Raw genomic sequence first — 21,253 nt, 5'->3', positions numbered from 1 at the left:
GTTTCCTGGCACATTACAGCTTTAAAGGTAGACTTTCAGAATAATAGCAGTAAGAAGCCGTATTGCAATAGACGACTGAATTGGACATCAGGACGCCTGGGTTCTAGTCCTAACTTTTCTGTGTGGTCTTGGAAGCAAAACACTTCACCTCTCTAAATCAGTTTCCTCATCTGTAAGATGAAGACATTGGACCAGATGATTACTAAGATCATTTCCAGGCCTGATTCTGAATTCTGGCTCTCTAAAAGCTAAGTGTTATTAGGCAAGAACCGTCTGTCCTTACACTTACACAATTGAGGTGTCTTGTCACATGGAGTCAAACATATATACAAAGTGTTTTACAGATTTTAAAATACCACATAAAGGTGAGCTATCATTAATACTCATGGCCATTTTATTGAAGTACAAGTGGTTATTTCTGGGCACATGACACAGACAGCATAGTAGTGTCCTATCTTGAAGGTCAGACTATAATGAAGACTTTCAAGGGCCCTGTATTGAGGTATATATAATTTTCACTCTATATATTTCACTAATGCAGCGATAGTATTTCTTTTGCAGTCTCAGTGACCTCAATCATTGCAGATATTTGCAGCACATATCTCTTTTCTGAACGTATTTTTTGTCTTTCTGTTTGGTCTTTTTTCCCATCCTGGGGAAAAGAAAGCTGGGCTTTTGAACAGATACCATATTCAGTAAACCAGCAAGTCTGGGCATCAATTATGTTGGATCTTGTTCTTTTGTTCAGCTGCTTCTGGAAGTGTAGGGGCCCAGCATGGCCCGCCAGGCTCTAAGTGGCTGATGCCACACTCTATTGTTGTAATTATTGGCTGCATATTTTGAATAGAATTTTATATTTGATTCTCCTTAAATTTTATAGTGAGTGAAACATTTAACATTTCTCTTTAGAAAACCCTGTGGCAGGGAAAACGAAATGTGTGTGGTTATCCTATCTGTCCCCTTGTGGGGAAAGCTGACTAGGACAACAGCTTAACAGTTTAGGTATTAAACATTTATTAGAATATATTAGAGGTTAAAAAGAGAGAACAAGTGTCTCTGAAAGAATAGGAAAACCTAACCTACCCTCGAGGAGAAATCAGAGCTGCCAACCCCACGAGGCTCCAACTACCAACTCCAAAACCAACTGCCTTACACACTGCTTCAAGCTGATTGGTTGAGGATGATGACATGCTCACACAGCAGGGGGGCTCTGTAATATTAATAATATTCTCACAAGACTTTCTAGCTGATCATCAGTATCTGAAACACCTGAGAGACTTAAAGACTTAAAGTCTTAAGACTTGAATGGACATTTTCCTGTTTTCCTTTTCCCATTGTATATACTATTTGTGATGTCCACCTATTAAAGGGGAGTGCCCCCTTTAGTTTTGGGGGGGGCAATTTGGGGTTAAGTGACTTGCCCAGGGTCACGCAGCTAGTAAGTGTCAAGTGTCTGAGGCTGAATTTGAACTTAGGTCCTCCTGAATCCAGGGCCAGTGCTTTATCCACTGTGCCACCTAACTGCCCCCCACCCCACCCCCCCTTAAGTTTTTGCCAAAATATACTTAGGAAACAGTAATGTGTTCAACAGATTTGGAGAGGATTGATTTAGGAGCCTAGCCACTACTTCTAACATTGGAGTTTGGAGTGCTTTTTCCTATCAGAATAAGTAATCAAATCTTTATGAGCACCTGTGGAATATGTCCTTGTTGGAGATGGCCTATGTTCCTAACCAGCCTAAAGAATATCATAAGAAACTGTAAAGTGCCTTGCTAAAATTAGGAAACCCTATGTTTGTGGTTTCTCTCAATCTGTAGGCTAGGGACACTATAAAAAAAAGGAAATTCACTTTGGTATGACCTGTTCTAAATGAGCTTGTACTTGCTCTTTGTAATGACTTCTTACCTGTTTTCGTGTACATTTTGAGTGACACCAAGCATATTTCTCCAGATTTTAAAGTGCCATTTTTTTCCCTTTTGGGTCTTGGAATGATTCTCCTTTTCTCCAAGATTAGTTAGAGATTACCAATCATTGTCTTCTATGAGCCCGTTTCATCTAAAGTGGGGGTAATACTCTACTGGCAAAAGTTATTGTGCTAAAGATACATTGTGAGCTCCATGGTGCTACAGAGAGCTTCTCTTATAGTTCTTTTGGCTAAAAGGATTTGTATTCGTGCAATAAGCAAGTGATGATTATATATTTCCTATTTCAGTTGCTTCATTCTGGGACCCTGGTGAATAAATAGGGCAGAGCTGGTAAAATTTTTGCAGGCTTGATTTTTAAATCTGCTATAAAGTACTTCAGACAAGACTGCCATAAAGGTAAAGACAGAGCTAAATTAATCTATTTCCTTTATCAATAGGACGCACTGGCAGCATTGGAAACTCCATTGGGTCCCAGTCAACGAAGCAGAAGAATAAGTACCCCACTTTCTGAAGTAATTGGCAAAAACTTGAAACTTGCTCTGGCAAATAGCACTCGCCACACAGTAGCTCTTACTGCCAGCCCTGTGCTGAAAGATGCCCAACCAGAAAAGGTAGAATTGGGTTACTTAACAGAAGGGACATTATATAATGTGATGTGAAACATTATGCTATTTTTTTTTTCTACACACAGGAGGAAGATCCCAAACCACTTCACAATGTAGTTATATGTGTTAGTAAAAAGCTCAGTAAGAAACAGAGTGAACTAAATACTATTGCAGCATCCCTCGGGGCAGATTACAGGTTTGTGTTTATTTGATAATGCATCCCATGCCTTCCTGTCTTCTTTCACAAATTGCATCCTCAGTCACCTCTCCCTTTCCTACTGCCTTCAAATATGCCCAAGTCTCCCCCACCTGTAGAACACTTTCACTGGACCCTGTTACTCTGTCAAGCTGTCATCCTCCACACCCTCTCCTTGTTCCTCACCCCTTTGCACTCGGCTTCTGACTTCAGCCAATTGAGCTGTGATCTCTTAACTGCCAGATCTGATGGCCTTTTCTCAGTCTTGTGCATCCGCTGCATTTTATGCTGTTGTCTACTGTCTTTTGCTGGATGTCCCATGACATTGCTCTCTTGAAGTTCACCTTCAATCTCCTCAGCTGATTCATCCAGAGCATGTTCCTTAACTGCAGATATTCCCCTTTTCCTGTTCTAGACACTCTTCTCATCTCCTTCTGTTCTCTTTCTCAGTAATTTATCAACTTCCATGGATTTAATGGTTATCTCTTTCCTCTGAGCTTCAGTCTGACATTGCCAGTTGCCTTTTGGACATGTCAAGCTAATGGCCAAGAGACATCTTAAATTTAAGATATCCAAAACTGAACTGATTATCTTTCTTGATTAAATCTTCCCTTTCCCAAATTTTCCTATTTCTGTTGAAGGCACCACCATTATTTCACTCTCCTGGATTAGCAAGATGAGTATTATCCAGGACTCCTCATTCCTGGATAGTGGGGTGAGAGAGAATGAGGAGGAAAGAGAAGCCTTTTCTTTAATCCTCAGTTTCTCTGAACTCCTCCTGCTCATCATTTCTTATAGCACAATAGTATTCCATTGTATTCATATACCACAACTTGTCCAGCCATTCCCCAATTGATGGGCACCCCCTCAACTTCCAATTCCTTGCCACCACATAAAGAGCAGCTATAAATATTTTTGTACATGTGGGTCCCTTTCCCCTTTCCATGATTTCTTTGGGGAAAAGACCTAAAAGTGGTATTGCTGGGTCAAAGGGTATGCACAGCTTTATCGCCCTTTGGGCATAATTCCAAATTGCTCTCCAGAATGGTTGGATCAGTTCACAGCTCCACCAGTGGTTGTTTTTATTCTTATACCAAGGTGTGTTTTTTTCCCTTAGTGTCTAGCTTTTGAGGGTTTTGTTTGTTTTAATTTTAGTCAGTTGATTTCAATTTAAGAATTTTTTCCTGCTGAGACCAGTGAGGAATAGCTTTACTCCTAAGGGAATCCAAATTGTATTTCCTGATTGTCTAAGGGATAAGTTTTTTAGTAATAGTCTTGTTTAATGGTGGGATAGCTGATCTGTACTGTTTCTTTCTACTCTACCATCTTGGTCCACTGTCTTCCTAAAGTAGCTTTTGCCACACTTGATATCATGTTTTTCCTTAGCTTTAGAAATATCTGAAAGGAAATGTGGAAAAAGAGCCTTTAATGACGGTTAGTTATGAGTTCCCCAAATAAGTAGTTTACTCACTTAGAAGAGTCTGTCATCTATCCCAGTTTCTCTAATCCCTGCCTCTCCTCCCCAAATTATTGTTGGGATGGGGCGGGGGGAGGGGGAAGGGAGGGGTGGTGCCACACAGCATTTTGTGCAATATTCAGTGTCTTAGAAGCATAGGTCTGAAGAGGCTTTACAAGATCTGCTGTAAGGGGATGTTTGAACCAGTCAGTCAGATCTACAGGTGTTTATGAAGTGTCTGAAATGGGTTGGGCACTGGACAAATACAAAGAATAAAACAATCTTTACTTGCAAAGAGCTTGGATCTAGTGGAGGAGACAAGAACTACATATTAAAATATATGCAGCTGGGGCAGCTAGATGACGCAGTGGATAGAGCACTGGCCCTGGAGTCAGGAGGACTTGAGTTCAAATCCGGCCTCAGACACTTAACACTTACTAGCTGTGTGACCCTGGGCAAGTCACTTAACCCCAACTGCCTCACTAAAATATATATATATGCAGCATAAATGTAAAGTTAATAGATACAAATATATACAAAGTAATTAAATTCAAGGTAGTTTGGAACCTTAGTGTTTGGGGAACCAGGAAAGGGCTTCATAAAGAAGAGCTGTCTCCGAAGAGAAGAGAGGGACTCTAGGAAGCAGAGGTAAGGAAAGAGTGCATTCCACACATGTGGAATAGTTTCACCTGTATGGGAAAGTAATCTCTGCTTTAAAACAGAGATTCCACAATAAAAGGATAAGGAATTGAGCTAAATGTTCCATATAATTACAGAACACAAGCTATTCCTTTGCTTTGGTTACTCATATGACCAATTTAAATTTGCTTTTTCACCTTACTTGTAGATGCTGTGCCAGTGAGCAGATAACTTACAATGGAAGTTAAAGGGAGAATCTTGTAACTTTTAAGGAAAAAAACTAGTTAATGGATGACCTCTTGTTAAATAAATCTAGAGCTAATGGAAATGGAGGAAATTATATATTATTAGGCATCCATGAAGAAAAAAATTTTGGTTTTGGATAATTTTAAATGTTCTCTTTTTTTTCTTTGATAAATTTGAACTTTTATAAGTAGGTCTGCTGCATTTTTCCAAGATTTTTCCTCTTACCAGAAGTTAAGTGAGTGGCAGTCTGTTCATTTAAGTTGTTTAGAGACTTTTTCTTATATAGTTCTGAAGTTTTCTTTATTTCTGAAATGTTTAAGTATTCCCATATTCCAAGGAGCAGTGGTATTAAACTGGTTTGTGTATCTTCTTGTAGTTATATTTCATTTGTCTGCATTGTAGATGGAGTTTTGATGAAACAGTGACTCATTTCATCTATCAAGGGCGACCAAATGACACTAATCGAGAGTATAAGGCGGTCAAAGAAAGAGGGATACACATTGTTTCAGAGCACTGGCTTTTAGAAGTAGGTAACATTTTTCTCCCTTTCTGTTAAATGAAATATAAACAAAACTTGTTCCAAAGTAACAGCAAGCTTCAATTAAATATAAATGTGTTTAGTGATCAGTTTTTATGACTATCATGAGTAATCTTTGACATAAAACTCTGGTCCTCTCAAAAACTTATCTTTCCTCCTAAACCTACTACCGCTGACCATCCAGTATTCCTGTCAGTAACTTTGATGTTCTCTTTGGCTCTTCCCTTCCCTAAACAGGCATATCCCCTTCTACAACATCTCTCACACCTTTCTCCTCCTTTTTGGTTCTTATTACCACCACCCCTCTACAGACTTGAGCACTGACCTGAGGTACAGTAATAAACTCTTCACAAGTTTTCCTGATTTTTTTTTTAGTCCATCCTTTTTTCCACTGATAAGTTCATCTCTCTTAGGTACACAAAAGTCAGGCATTCTCCATTTTCTTCCAAGCAAAGGATATTAGTTTCAAAGAGGCAAATTTCAGTTTTGATGTAAGAAAAAGAAACTTTCTAACAATTAGGGTTCTCCACATGTGGATTGGGCTACCTATAGGAGGTAAAGGGTCCTCCCTGTCAGTGAGTTAATAGCCATTTATTAAGTGCCTACTATGTGCTGGAGAATCAAAGAAAGGCAAAAAAACCCCATTCTTGCCCTTAAGAAACTGTCTAGTGGGGGCAGCTAGATGGCGCAGTGGATAGAGCACCAGCCCTGGAGTCAGGAGTACCTGAGTTCAAATCCAGCCTCAGACACTTAACACTTACTAGCTGTGTGACCCTGGGCAAGTCACTTAACCCCAATTGCCTCACTTTAAAAAAAAACCAAACTGTCTAGTGGAAGTTTTCCAGTCTTCTTCAGATCTTTAAGCAAAGGCTAGATTACAAGGGGCCAGGGGTATTGTTGGGGGATGATTCATTGGAATACGAGTTCCCCAATTTTGAGATAAGTACATGCTCCTTTGCCTACATTTAATGTCCCAATAGTCTGACATTGCCATAGTTTTCTTGCTTGATCTTATATTCTCTGCTTTTCATTCCATAGTTCAAACAAACATGCTATTTTCCATGTTTGGAATAAACAATTTCTTCTCTTCCTATTAAATTATTTCTTAACTCATAAAAGCTAACTCAAATGCTAGAAAGGCCTTTTTGAATATCCCTCCTTGGTATGATCCTCCTCTGGTACTTTTGTGGCATAATATCATAGCAATATATATCATAGTATTTGTGGTAGACCATAAACTCTGAAAGCAGGAGCCATATTCTTATTTAAGCTTTGAAAGCTCATCTAGCACCATAGCACAGTGCTTAGCACATAGTAGATGCTTAATAAGTATGTTAATTATAATTATTAGCCATTATATTCTTTCATTGAATTGAGTCACATGGAAACCTTATTTCTTAAATCATTAGTTCCTCGGTGGTAGATTCCCTTGATGGTTCACACAAGGAGAATTGATTAAATATATTAGTTTGATATAGAGAAATACTCCCATGCCAATGACAGTAACATAGCAATGGAATTAGATTTAGTACTTCAGGGGATACTTCTCCCTTTAAAGGGAAAACAATTACATTTACTTTTATCACAGAGACATATTCATGTAGGCTTTCAAGACCATAGCCTTGTAGACGTCCTAATCTTAGACATGAAATATTTAGATTATGCTTATCTTCTATAACATTGTGGGTCTGCTATATTTTTTTCAGCATTGTCAGGAATGTGTTTGTGTTGCAGAGTGCTCAAGAATACAGGCGTCTTCCTGAATCTCTGTATCCACATACTTACAATCCAAAAATGAGCCTGGACATAAGTACAGTGCAAGACAGCAGAGTTTGTACCAGTCGGTCTCCATCAGCTAGTAAAGTGGCAAAAGATGATGAGGAGGTATTTAATGTCAACTACAGATTTAATCCCTAAGATGAATGTATAAGTCAGTATACAAAAAAATACACATAATAATGGTCGCTTTTGAGAAATTGCATTTTTTCCCCCCAATAGCCTCTTCTTCATTTATCTTTGGAAGGAAATGATGAAGATATGACCATTGATCAGAAGGAAGCAGCCAGTACAAATGGAGAAATACCAAATATTCCCAAAGGAGGTAAAATTTTCTTGTTCAATTACAGTCATAATTTAAAATTAAGTAGGTTACAAAGATATCTTTTTTATGTTGTTTCTATGTAAAGAATTACCATGATGGCTGCCAGATCATTAATTTTTTAGCCTTAATGTCTTTTAAAGGACGATCCATGATCTGTGGTGTTGAAGGGAATAGTCAGAGAAAAGCAGAGATCCTTGAAGTATTGGAGCAATGTTAAAGGATGATATAAATGTTTAGTACAAAATGCCTTCTTTCCATTAAATACCTGATGGCGTTTGGCCTAATATGTACCAAATACCTGGTTTGAGTACTGGAGTCAGCTCACTGAGGTTCAAATGCCACTTTAAGGAAATCACTTTAATTTCCATGGTCAAGTCACTTTAACTTTTCATTGCCTGTTTCTTCATCTGTCAAATGGGGATAATACTCCTTGTACTACCTACCTCACAGGGTTGTTTTCAGGAAAGGGCTTTAAGATAAAACTTACAGTGGTGTTAAAAATTTGAGTTAATTTAAAAAAAAAAAAAACATTTCTATGTGCTGCATTCTTCATGGTACTGTACGAGGCCTATAGACTGAATTAGACTAATAAGGGCCTGACCCTCCAAGGGTAGTGGTGAAATGGGAAAGAGGGATAAGAGGGAGAGAAGATAAGCTTAGCAATTGAAGAAAAAATAGTTTTTTAAAGTGTTGATGGACCTACAACAATTAAATAAAATATGCATTTGATGGGGGGGAAAGAAATAGAAAAATGTTTTATTTAGAGTCATCAAAGGCCTTGGGTTCAGGTCCTGGCTATGCCACTTATTTGGCCAGGTCATATCACCTTTTGGAGCTTCAGATTCCCCACCTCTAAGATGAAGGGGTAGTAGATGACCTTGAGTCCCCTGCCAGCTCTAAATCCAAGATGATTCTTGATATTGATGACCTGCTTTTAATAGGCCAACATCTCTTTATTATTGGGTTACTTCAGTTTATGCTTCGGACTAATCTTTCATTTATATATCACTTCTTTCATCACACCTTCATTCCACAACTCTTCCTGGAGCAACTGCTATGCTGGCTACTAGATATAGCATTATCCTTGTCCTCATGGAACCGGGGAGATAAAATGTCCCTGTTCACCATAGAGGGGTGAAATGGGATGAGATTTCAGAGGGAGTTGAACGATCCCTCTACCTTATTATGTGTTGTGATTATTACATGTGTGTCGTGTGTACCTACAAAGCATACGAAGGCCCTAAAAGGCAAGAGTTTCTCTTTCTTTTGTATCGCAGCACCTAATGCCATATTGTAGTGAAATGAGCATTACTGCTTTGGAATCCTGTGTGGGATGGAGCCAGGCATTTAATAGGTCTCTACATCTGTAAAGGAAAGGGCTAGAAGGATGATCTTCCTGGTTTCATCACGGCTTAATTCTATGATATGATGAGGTCGATGCTGAAGAAATGCCTAGTAAATGAATTTGTGCATAACCAGAGCCTGAATGTAAATGTATTCCAAACCCCATTTGAGAAAAAGGAAATAAAACGTGAACCTTAGATGGTGATTTTGTTGTTATTCCAAGCTCTAACACAGACACTGGAAATGAGGAAGAGCTTCCAAAAGCAGCTGCAGGAGATAATGTCTGCGACATCAATAGTAAAACCCCAAGGGCAAAGGAATTCCCTTTCCAGAAATGGTTGTGACAGCTCTTCTTCAACTCCTGACAGCACCCGAACTGCACGCAGGGGCCGAAGCAGAGTCCTAGAAGCATTAAGGTATCAAGCTGATGATGGGAGGCCTACAAAGGAAGGGGATACCCACAAAATACATTCTTCTCATCTGTTGATGTGGTAGCACTTGAAGAAGGCAGCATGGTATAGTGGATAGAGAATTGCCCTTGGAGTGAGAAAGACCTGAGTTAGAACTACTGCCTCAGACTCTAGCTGTGTGACCCTAGGCAAGTCATCTCTCTCAGCTCTCTCTCATCTGTAAAGCAGTGGAATGTTGTGATGACAGAAGAAGATAATAATACATATTAAGATCTGGCAAGCCCCATAGACCTTTAAGACCTTTATGCACAAAGAACTTAAAGCATCATGTAACTATTTACCGTTATCATTAGTCGTCAACATTATGTTATTTAGAAATTTTGTTTAATTCACCGTAGTCAGTTACTACCTAATTCATAGGGGGAAAATCTCAGGAGAATAAAAAAATCCTGATTTTGAAACAAAATAATAATTTACTGTAGTCAGCATTACTAATATCATCATTATTGGCATATCTGACTAAATGATGATTACTAAACTAAGTAGAACAAGTCCTTCGCCCATGTTTTAAAATTACTTCTGGGGCAGCTAGGTGGCGCAGTGGATAGAGCACCGGCCCTGGATTCAGGAGGACCTGAGTTCAAATCTAGCCTCAGACACTTGACACTCACTAGCTGTGTGACCCTGGGCAAGTCACTTAACCCCAACTGCCTCACCCCCCAAAAAAAATTACTTCTAATCTCACTCAATAATTATTCTGCTGTCCTGAGTCAGAGTATATAGCTTCTCAACATTCCCATGCCTGTGAGGTAAAACTTTCAGGACTCAGAGTAGACAAAATGGTAGTTTTCTTAATGTAGGATCATATAGATAGATTTAGAGAAAATTATACTTACTATGCCACAATTAAAGAAGAGATATACAACATTTGGTATAGATAGGAATAAAACCACCTTCTAATACCATAGAGTGTATTTTATGAGTTACCTATCTTGGATCCTCAGGGAGCTTTTGCTATTCTCTGTAACAATTTGATTTATAAGGTATTCTCATTGAGTGACCCTCTAGACAACATTAAGATAAGTTTTACTCTCCCTCACCCACTCTATGCACCACCCAAATTGGGCTGGTTGACAGTTTGTCATCTGAAAGTCTACTCCCATTTCTGTCTTTGCACCCCCATGCCTGAAATGCTCTTTCTTCCCCTCTTGGAATCCCTGGCTCTCTTCAGGGTTCAGCTCAAGTACCACTTCCTAAAAGATCTTTTCTCATTCCATAGTTATCAGTGTACCCTCTTCTGTTCTCTGGTTTAGTTTCTGTCTGCATCCCTGGTACCTAGCATAGTGCTTGACACATAGTTCTTTAATAAATTCTTATATTAAATTACTCTTGTTCATATAATTTGATAATAATCTGAATACATACCATTGTTGGTAGAGTAATTAGTACAATTTACTAAAAAAAAAATTAACTATGGGCCACTTCTAGGACAGACAATATTATATGATACCATAATCAGATTTCAGTCACGGACATTTTTTTTTTTTTTTTGCTTGTTATTTTTTTGTCACAAGAGAGGGTTCAATCTCCAGGGGGCAGGAAACAGGATGTTCTTCCACCCTACCCCCCCCCCCCAAAAAAAAAAACAAAAAACCCTTTTGGTCATGTAAAGACTTAAACACCTCAGTAAAATAATTTTTTAATTACCTACAGAGCATATATTAGCTCTTCCTAAGACACTGGAATAAACTTTAATATTGTTATTTGAATAAAAATTCCAACAGGAACTAATCTTCATGGGAGTTAGAAATTTTGACAATATGGGTTTTGCCACTGCAAAGGTAGTTTGAACATCATCTTCTATATATATGTGTTCTTTAGGCAATCTCGTCAAGCCATTGCTGATATCAACACAGAGCCCTCCCAAAGTGAACAGATCATTTGGGATGACCCTACAGCACGGGAGGAGAGAGCGAGGCTGGCCAGCAACTTGCAGTGGCCCACCTGTCCTACACAGTATCCTGAGCTTCCAACTAATATAAAGAATTTGGAGGACTCACCCTTCCAGGAATCTTTGCATGATTCTGCAGTTACTGAACATGGTAGTGAAAGAGAATTATACTAACTAGTTAATAAGAGTGTTTGTTTTTTACTTATCAAAAATATCAGCTTATAGTAGTAAATTAATATAATAGCAAATAGGGAATTTAAAGGGAAATGAAAAACAGTTTATATTTATTCTGCAGCTTTAAAGTTAGAAATAATTCATAAATTTGAGGTATTTCATAAGAACGGTAGTTCATTTTCTTGATTTGATCTTTGTCCTTGCCTTTCCTCTCAACCTAATATTATATGCCTTCGCCTAATTTTATTTTTTACTTAAGCTTCTTTTTATATCTGTTTCAACATAAAAGTTAAATATTCACTATAAATATCCAGATTATAATGCGGTTGCTTGTCTTTTGAAACTGCTCTTAAAATACCATATTTGGAGATAGCCATTACTTAGTGTTGCTTGAATTAAACTGCTTCAGTAAGGGGTTACATGTTCATAAATTTCTGGAGTCTTGAGCAGAAAGCCTTATCTAACTCTCAGGCAAACTAGAACTGGAGAACAACCCTTACAGTATAGACAGAGTAAAAGTGCTGTTGCCACCTGAATCTACCATATCCAAATGCAAATTCAGTTTTGAATCATTACTAATGCCTTTATGGAAGTGGAATTTGGAAAAACATCCTAAGCACAATTATCCTCCCTCCCAAAATTGGTGTCTGATGGATATCTCATTCTTCACAATTCTCTTCATCATCTCAATTTCAGTTTGTTTTTTCCCCCCCGGAAGAGCTTTACTTCCTATTTTCTTCCTGTAATGCTTTTTTTTTTTTTTTAATTAAAATTTTTTTTTTTTTTAGTGAGGCAATTGGGGTTAAGTGACTTGCCCAGGGTCACACAGCTAGTAAGTATTAAGTGTCTGAGGCCAGATTTGAACTCAGGTCCTCCTGACTCCAGGGCTGGTGCTCTATCCACTGTGCCACCTAGCTGCCCCTTTGTAATGCTTTTTTACATTATATATAGTATTTTTCCCATAATACTAATGTTCTCACTGCAAATTCTTTTCCTTTTTTTCAGAATAGAATTGTCCTACAACAATGAAAAATAGAGAAAAGAAAAAACTTTAAAGCTGACAATTTTTAAAGCCCATTAAAACTGACAATTTGTGTGTGTGTGTGTGTGTGTGTGTGTGTGTGTGTGTGTGTGTGTGTGTGTGTGTGTTCCAGAGACAAGGTGGCGACAGCTTTTGCATGTACTTTTGGCTCCCCATAATCTTAAAGTGAATGTATTTCTCAGAATTTATTTCTAGTTGTATTCAAATATCCTACTGCCAAATTTTATTACCCCTCAGCTGTCTGTGATCCTGGATATGTGTGTATGACTGAGGCCCCAAAACAGCCAATTTGTGAAGACCTGGAAACGATGATAAAAGACAGTCACCTCATCCCTACACCACAAGCCCCCAGCATTGCTTTCCCCCTAGCCAACCCACCTGTGGCTCCTCACCCCAAAGAAAAGGTAAAGCTAAGAAAGATGTTCTCAAAATGATAATGTGGTTTGTTTTAAATATTCATAAGCTATCCACCAGTTTCAAAGAAATGTGCTAAATATACACATGCTTAAAATGTGAAATTGTTTCATTCCAGACAGTACAGGCAGAAGAGACACATGAAGAATTAGAAAAACAGTATCGATTTCAACTATCATCTCTTAATCCTCAGGAGCGAATTGATTATTGTCATCTAATTGAGGAATTGGGTAACAACATTTTTCATGAAACTATATAAGCCTACATAGTGGTTTTGTTAGGTAGTTAAATGTTGCTAACTATTTTTTAGACAGAAAAATTGGGGTGAAGGTGGAAGTAAACTTGCTGCCATAATAATGAGTCAACATCAGAACTAGGACCATAATTTGTTTCTTAGTCCATTGAGTCATAGTGTCAAAGTACTAATAATTTAGTCCATCAAGATGTACATTTAAGATTTTGGGGCCTTGTGTGTTTGGTTTGGTGAGTGTTCCTTTTTTTTACTGATGGAGATAGTATGTCAGCTTGAAGAGATAAGGGAGAACAGAATGTTTTGTAGGCAGTAGGAAAGGAACCAGTTGAAAGGGAGAGATTGGAGATTTAAAATGGAAAGGGGAATGAATGTGGACAATCTGTGGGCAAACATGAAAAGGATAAGAGATCATGAATCACATAGAAGGGTTGGCCATGATGAGAAGGCTCATCTCTTCATTAGAGTCAGGAGCAAAGAAAGAATGAGGGATGATATCAAGAGGTTTTTCAGCTGGAGGTGGGAATGGTGCACTAGACTTAGGAGAAAATGTTTGAAACAACCTCTGTGGAAAGGGGCTTGAGGAATCACTTAAGGGATAGGAATAAAAGAACTGCCTTGAAGTAGTGAGGGCTCAGTTGAGTTTCAAGTCCTAAAAAAGTTGAATTGTGTTCCATATCCCATGTCAGTAAATAGTGTATAGTACATTTCTCTGTATACAGACAGCAGCTTCCTTCATAGAACCGTTGTAGTTAATTTACATATTTATAGTAGTCCAATGACCTGGTCATTCAAAATTGTTTTTAAAACAATTTGTTGGTTTGGTCATTTAAAAGGGCTTTATCAATTTGAAAAATTCACTCAATGCCTCATTCCTCATTAGTCCTACATTACTATACCTTTTCTTGGCAGAGAGAAAATATGGATGTTTCTGGTGACTTTGCCGGTAGAACACAAGCTCTACCAGGTTATACCATGTTGAAACGTGTTTTAGGGGTAGTTCTGGCAACAGATTGTATGATTTCCAAGGAGCTTCCTCTTGCTAAATATGTACAGACTCATCACCATTATTCTAGCCAGTTGGCAATGAATTCTTTAACCATGGCAACCTGTAAAACCCGTGTGTGTGTGTGTGTGTGTGTGTGTGTGTGTGTGTGTGTGCATATATATATACATACACACAGACATACATGTATACATACATACACATGCAAAATATCCCTCAAAACTGCATACCTTTTCTGCTTTTGTAGTGATGGTGGCAGAGTGTTTATAGAGGATACTAAAAATCACCATTTTGGACCCATTTATAAAAATTAACTTAAGCTTTTGGTACTCTCAACGTGACATCATTCTCTCCATAAATGAAACCAAAGACAAAAGGAAATGCAGGAAACAGAATAATGATTCACAGGTTGTCCTGGGAGAATCAAATAAAGGAATTGACTAAATGTTTTATTGTGCATCCAAAGGAACAAGAAACATTGCAAATTTCAGTGTTTCTGATAAGTATTTCCCCCCCCACCACCACCACCCCCCCCCAAAAAAAACTGCCATAAAAATTTCATCAACACCAACTAGAAGGAGTAAATGATTTTACAAGAGCTTAAGATTGCTCCAGTTAAATCAACTTATATTTTCATACATGTTATCATTCAAGAAGAGAAAATGGTGGGGGGAAAATGTCTGAAAATAAGGTTCAGGAGTCAGGAATGAGCAAAAGGCATGTAGATTTATGTAGCTGTAAGAGGCCTTGTACCTCTACATTCTGAAAAGAATCAGCGAGTGATAAATAATAATATAAAAAATGAACCTGGTTGCATTTTCATGGACAAGATAATCCCACCTCTGTCACCTACTACCTTGGACAAGCCACTTAACCCCTCTGGGCTGGTAAGATGAGAGATATAGAGCAAGATGACCTCTTTAAGTAATCTTCTTGCACTAAATTATGATCTTGGAGTCGTTCCTGAATCAGCCATCTGTGTCTAGGCAGATGATCAGTTCCGGATTATAATTTGATCCCTTGGAGGGACCTTTGTCTTAGATGTGCTACTAGAAGAAGTGGAAATGACTCAAAGAAAAAAAAAATATGGGAGCTACACCAAAAATAAAGAAGAGGGCTGCCATATTTGTGGCCAGACTATTTCATAGTAAGTGAGTTGTTTTCTCAAGGTACTTGAAATTGGGCTACAGCAACAACTTGGGAAAAAGTTTGACCTTGTTATTACTGAAAGGTGATTGAAAAGAGGGTGTATACCAGCCCATCTACCTAGTTTCTCATCTCTACAGAAATGCTATCTCCTTGATGACAGTATTAAAAGAGAACAAGCAATGTTCTAAAATAGAATACATCTTTACCATCACAGAATTAACTGGAAAATAGAGAATAAAGATCCCTCTGTCCTGTATTGATTGTAAAAAAGGATTTCATTTGCTAGAACAAAATTAACTTATTTAGCCTCTTATTACACAGCATGAAACAGGAGATGTGTGTTCACCACTGTCATGGAAGAGGTCCAAATACATAGTCCAAATTAGAAGAATTCTTTCTAGGGCCAGATGCTCACATTTGTAAATAATGAGCTTGTTATTATCAAACTTATTCAAAAGAGTTAGAACCAAGTAATCTGGATAAAGAGTGACTGATTATGGGGGCAGCCAGGTGTCGTAGTGGATAAAGCACCAGCCCTGGATTCAGGAGTACCTGAGTTTAAATCCAGCCTCAGACACTTGACACTTACTAGCTGTGTGACCATGGGCAAGTCACTTAACCCCCATTGCCCTGCCAAAAAAAAAAAAGTGACTGATTATTTGGATAGATAACCCATAGAATTGGTCTGTCAATACATCCTGGACACAAACTGTTAGTGAACAATCAGTGGTCCAGAATGCAACAGGAGGTGAATAGACTGGATTGTCTTGGGACATGCAAAACTATTTTAATGACCTCAAACTTCTCCCTGAAACAAAGGCCCATTTCTAAAAATAGTTTGTTCTGTGATGCTGGATAGCTGAATTCTGGAACGCTACAGTTTCTGAAGAACTGAAGTTGAGGATCACCCAAAGGGCTATTGAAAAGCTTCATAGAAGCTGTCAGACACATTACAAACAAGGAATTATTTAGAAGTGGTTTAAAGGATGTCATCAGAAAAAGGGGTGGGCCAGTTTTGTAGCAAGTGTGAGGGATGGCCCAGGACACAGCTCACATGCTCCACTGGCATCTGCACAGTGTTAAAAGAATTCAAGGAATGTCTCCAGCATGTTGGCTTGACCACCACCCTTAATAGATTTAAGATAGGATAGACAGACATGAATAGTTTATACTGTTTCTTTGGAGAAAATAACTGAGTTGTGACTACTATGCCTCAATTATCTAATCCTTTTGCAAGGTTATTGATCCAGTATACAAAAAATATACACTGTTTAGTATGCACTGTGTTTTGTAAGTAGTAGGAAGAATAATGGATAATATATAAATACTAACATTTTCTGCTTCCAAAACCATGATGTACATGACGGTGAATGCTGTTAATATCAAAGGGGATAAGTTCTAGAGCTTCCTTCAAATAGATAAACCGCAAGTATTTCCAGTAGACAACACTTCAGGACTGCTGCTCTTGTTTCCTCTAAAGCTCTCCCTAATTCATTGAATTGTCAGGACACTTTAAATCCTCAAAACCAGAGGTGTCAGGCTGCAAAGCTCCCCAGGGTAGCCCAAACCAGATTAAAATGTAATTAGAAAATATTTAACAAAAGACATAAAACTACAACATAGATAATGTTAACTTGTGGTTTTCTAAGTCAGTATGGGCTCCCAGGGATCAATTTCTATGACTTTGATACTACTGTTTCAGAACCATAAATTTTGAAGCTTTCCCATATTTAAAAGCATTATAAAGTATGCTCAACAGATTTGATTGACACATACATCTTGAAAAGCATATGAGTTAGTGTTAGATGGGGCCAAAAATGTTAGGTACCCATTTGTCTTTGGAGTAGAAGAAACTGAAGTACTTGGTAGTTTGCTAACCTTCCAAATCAGTGATCTCCATACATATGTCTCTTTTCTGACCTGACCAAATTCACATCATTTTCTAGGTTCAAATAGACCAAATATCAACTGCCAGGAAGTATTTTTTGCCCTAGTGTGTCCTACCTCCATTCCCCATGTCTTACATTTGGAAAATAGTATTTGTACAAAATAAGAAATAATTCTTAGTGAACGAATAAGTACTTTACCAAAAGAACAGCATCTTCACTAAATTGGCAGCTAGACACATTTGCTAAATGGGATTTATTGTTTAACAAAATGTATAGAATCATAGAGGTGTTGAAGGGACTTATGCAATAATTTAACATAATCCATTTCTTTTAGATGGCAAGACTGAGATTTGCATCTTGGGTCTGTCTGCCATTAGGTTTGTGATGTATGGCCAAGTCACGTCTCTGACCTTCAGATGCTTGTTTGTAACCAGATGACCTTTAAGACCTTTTCAAGCTCTAACACTGTGGTTCCACTTAAATAGTGTTTAGTGTATGTTCTATTGAGGGCGACAATGAAAGTTTACCATATTGATACTGGTGTTCGAAAGCTTCAGACAATTGCTTTGTGACCTTAGGCAGGGTAGGTGAGGATCAGACAAGAGAATTCTAAGGTGTTTAGCAAATAGCAGTGCTTTGTGAATGTTAGCTATTATTATGCTTAAAGCATAAGCTTTGAATGATTGGTATTATCTTTAAGGTTAAGACAACCATCTGAGGACTGATCATTAAGCATATTGACATACAAAGCCTAAAAGAGAAATTGTTTTTGTTAGAGCTTTCATCTTGACTTCTTTTGCATTCTGCATTCACACCTAAGTTTTTGTCATTCCTTTGCTGTGTATGTATGATATTGGGATGCTCAGGGAGATCTGGCACCTCTGGTGTGGGGACTCGATGAGCCCTTTTCAGGGCTGCTTATCTACCTTTCCTGTCAGCCTGTTACCCAACTCTTACCTGTGACTCGAAAGAAGCTGTAGTATGAGCATTGGCCACACCTTGGTAAACCAGTCTCAGCAGATAGGCTAAACCAGGTTGTGGGTGAGTTAGGGGGATGACTAAAGCAGAAACTGGGATAGCTTAGAGCTTGGTCAGACATGACAAGATGCCACGGTCATCTACTGCATTCCCCAGGCCACCTGCTGACAGGACATCACTCACCCACTGTTTTCTGTATCCTAACCCCAACATCATGTTGTCATTGGTCCTCTTCAAAAACTTAAGGGTGAGCAACAGTGTGTGGTAGCTTTAGCCTTTTCCCCCTACCTTTGCCTTCTCCTGTGATTGCACTTTTCTCTCAAGACCATATAAAGGTTTCCCTTACCTTTGCTTACCTCTACTCTATAAGATTTTCTCTAGAAACTTTAAAAGTTCTTTTTCTATGTATGACTGTTTGTCTTTCATCATAGGTGATATTTAGTCTGTATAGTGAAAAGCTTATGAAATTTTTTTCCTTACATTGGGTGATTTCTATAGTCAGCTAAGAATTTTTCTTACTGGGAAAAATTGCCTTTAAATGAATAATTACTCTCTCCTTTAGGTGGCCTTGTGCTAGAAAAACAGTGCTTTGATCCAAGCTGTACCCACATTATTGTGGGACATCCTCTTCGGAATGAGAAATACTTGGCTTCGATGGCAGCTGGAAAGTGGATACTTCATCGCTCCTACCTTGAGGCTTGTAGAGCAGCTGGGCACTTTGTCCAAGTATGTATTTAGTATTGGTCTTTCAAGTACCTTAATGTTACTCAGAATGGTCTAACAACTCATGTAACTCAAGTCACTAGCTCACAATCCATTTCACGGCACCCAAAGTTTTAAAATATTAATAGCTTATAATAGTTTAACAAAGCCAAGTCATAATTAGAATTCAAATAACCAGATGCCATTTTAAAATTTGAATTACTTAAACTTAAATATATCTTTGTTCACCATAGCTTCCAACAACTCATTTCTGTTTTCATTTGCATACCATTTAGAAATGAATTGTTTGCCAGCCTTGAGTTCTCACATTACTATTATTCTCTATTATTTGATAGGACATTTAACTTAATAAAACTTTCATTAGAAGAATTAAAGATCTCTAATAACAAGGTTAAAGGGATTCCTTTGTCTACCCACTAAATTCATGTTCCGCATGGTGTTGTCAAAGGTTCCTGGTGCTCTTATTTTTTTGTAGATAAGGGGAAGGGAAACCCTCTTAGGTTTTGTGAGAAGTAGTAAGCGGTAGCAGTGAGTGAGTGCGAAGTTTATCATAGTAGTTAATATTTGATGATTCCGAATCCAACATTTCTTCAGGCTACAATTTTATTAAAAGCCCAAAAAAAGCCTTTACCAAGGTTGAAATTTTCCAGGAAGAAGAATATGAATGGGGAAGTCGTTCTATACTTGATGTACTGACTGGAATCAATGTACAGCAGAAGAAACTAGCACTTGCTGCAATGAGATGGAGGAAAAGGATTCAGAAAAAACAAGAGGAGGGCATTGTGGAGGTGTGTATTCCTGTGTATATGTTTAATATGAATGAGCTGTTTGTGCTAGGTATTCTTCTGTGGAACCTCTGCCAACCACATTGTTTCACATTTTAATACATAATACATTTTATTCATATGTACATATACCTAAAATCTAAGCACCTTAAGGGTAGGGGTTAATACATTTTCATATTAATAGTTATTGGTCTCGGGGTATTTAAAGACAACTCCTGTTAATATCTGCATCACTTTGAACGACTCCTTTTGGCATGTGGCTAGATTCTTTTTATTCCACCTAACTTTCCTTAGTGAATGTATTTCTTCCTTCAGAATATGGTTCCATATCAGCCTTAAGCAATGGTTAGGGAGTCTTTGCAAGGGTCTGGAGGCACTCAAAGACACTTGGAAATGCTGAACACGGGCCAAGCTGCTTTTTCTTACATCGAGCCCTGTTGGAGGGGGTGGGGAGAACACTCTTCTTCCCAATCGACGAACACTCGCCTTTCTTCCCTTGCAGGGAGCTTTTAGTGGGTGGAAGGTGATTTTAAATCTCGATCAATCCAGAGAAGCAGGATTTCGGCGTCTTCTTCAGTCTGGAGGAGCAAAGGTTTGTTGAACCAAGATGAACTAAGTTGTATCAAATGACTGTGCTGAGGTCAGCCATCTTCCCGTGGTTTCCAAGGTGGTGATTGACTTCGATTGTTTTACCAGGTATTCCCTGCTCATTCTGTGCCTCTGTTTAAAGAAGCCACGCACCTGTTTGCTGACTTCAGTAAGTTAAAACCAGATGACACCAAAGTTAATGTAGCAGAAGCTGCTGCCCAGAAAGTGAACTGCTTGAAGCCAGAATACATTGCAGATTACCTGATGCAGGTTGGTGAAACATTCTCCATCCCCTGGTGCTCAGCTATATCTTAGTTATATCATTATTATCACCCTTTGGGCCTGGGAGTTTTAAGTATGTTTTGTTTTACAGGAATCTCCTCCTTCACTGGAGTGTTATTCTCTACCTGAAGCAGTCTCATTTCTCCAAAATAATAAGGAAACTGGGACAGGATTATCACAGAAGAGAAAAACTCCTACAGAAATAGATAAATTCAAGCGACCAAGAATATGCTAACTTGGGTCTGCTCTTTTAGTTAATGTGAAATATTTTGAAAATTAAATTTTGCAATGTTAATTTCATGAATTTGTGTGGTGATTGAGTTAATGCTTACTGCTGAGTTTCATCAGCAACAGGTAAAATAAGTCATTGGGCCTACATTTTTATGTGAAATCAAAAATCTACTCCATACAGCTTGTTTTTTAAAGTAGCACAGCACAGCTAAGTGACTTGGCAATAGAGTACCTGGCCTGGAGTCAGGAAGACTCTCCACATGGAATTTGTTTTGTTTTTACAGCAAAGGCATATGGATGCAGTAAGTCAAGAGAACAGTTCATTCTAGTA

At 38.2% G+C, this 21,253-nt stretch overlaps 1 protein-coding gene across 1 annotated transcript in view; it reads left to right on the top strand.

The window, feature by feature from the left end:
* TOPBP1 (DNA topoisomerase II binding protein 1) overlaps positions 1-20,995 on the top strand; it is a 42,911-nt gene extending 21,916 nt beyond the window's left edge. Inside the window, exons 15-28 of the mRNA XM_043968377.1 lie at positions 2,363-2,536; positions 2,617-2,726; positions 5,470-5,593; positions 7,340-7,489; positions 7,604-7,706; positions 9,274-9,466; positions 11,342-11,562; positions 12,865-13,031; positions 13,160-13,271; positions 18,876-19,039; positions 19,687-19,824; positions 20,324-20,413; positions 20,518-20,679; positions 20,783-20,995. Of these exons, the coding sequence (XP_043824312.1) occupies positions 2,363-2,536; positions 2,617-2,726; positions 5,470-5,593; positions 7,340-7,489; positions 7,604-7,706; positions 9,274-9,466; positions 11,342-11,562; positions 12,865-13,031; positions 13,160-13,271; positions 18,876-19,039; positions 19,687-19,824; positions 20,324-20,413; positions 20,518-20,679; positions 20,783-20,926 (2,052 nt within the window). The 3' untranslated portion in view covers positions 20,927-20,995. The remainder of the gene's footprint in view (positions 1-2,362; positions 2,537-2,616; positions 2,727-5,469; positions 5,594-7,339; positions 7,490-7,603; positions 7,707-9,273; positions 9,467-11,341; positions 11,563-12,864; positions 13,032-13,159; positions 13,272-18,875; positions 19,040-19,686; positions 19,825-20,323; positions 20,414-20,517; positions 20,680-20,782) is intronic.
* Positions 20,996-21,253: the final 258 nt, after the last annotated feature.

The sequence above is a fragment of the Dromiciops gliroides genome, chromosome 5 (assembly GCF_019393635.1).
Source record: "Dromiciops gliroides isolate mDroGli1 chromosome 5, mDroGli1.pri, whole genome shotgun sequence".
NCBI lineage: Eukaryota > Metazoa > Chordata > Mammalia > Microbiotheria > Microbiotheriidae > Dromiciops > Dromiciops gliroides.
This window is presented reverse-complemented; position numbering and strand designations above follow the sequence as displayed.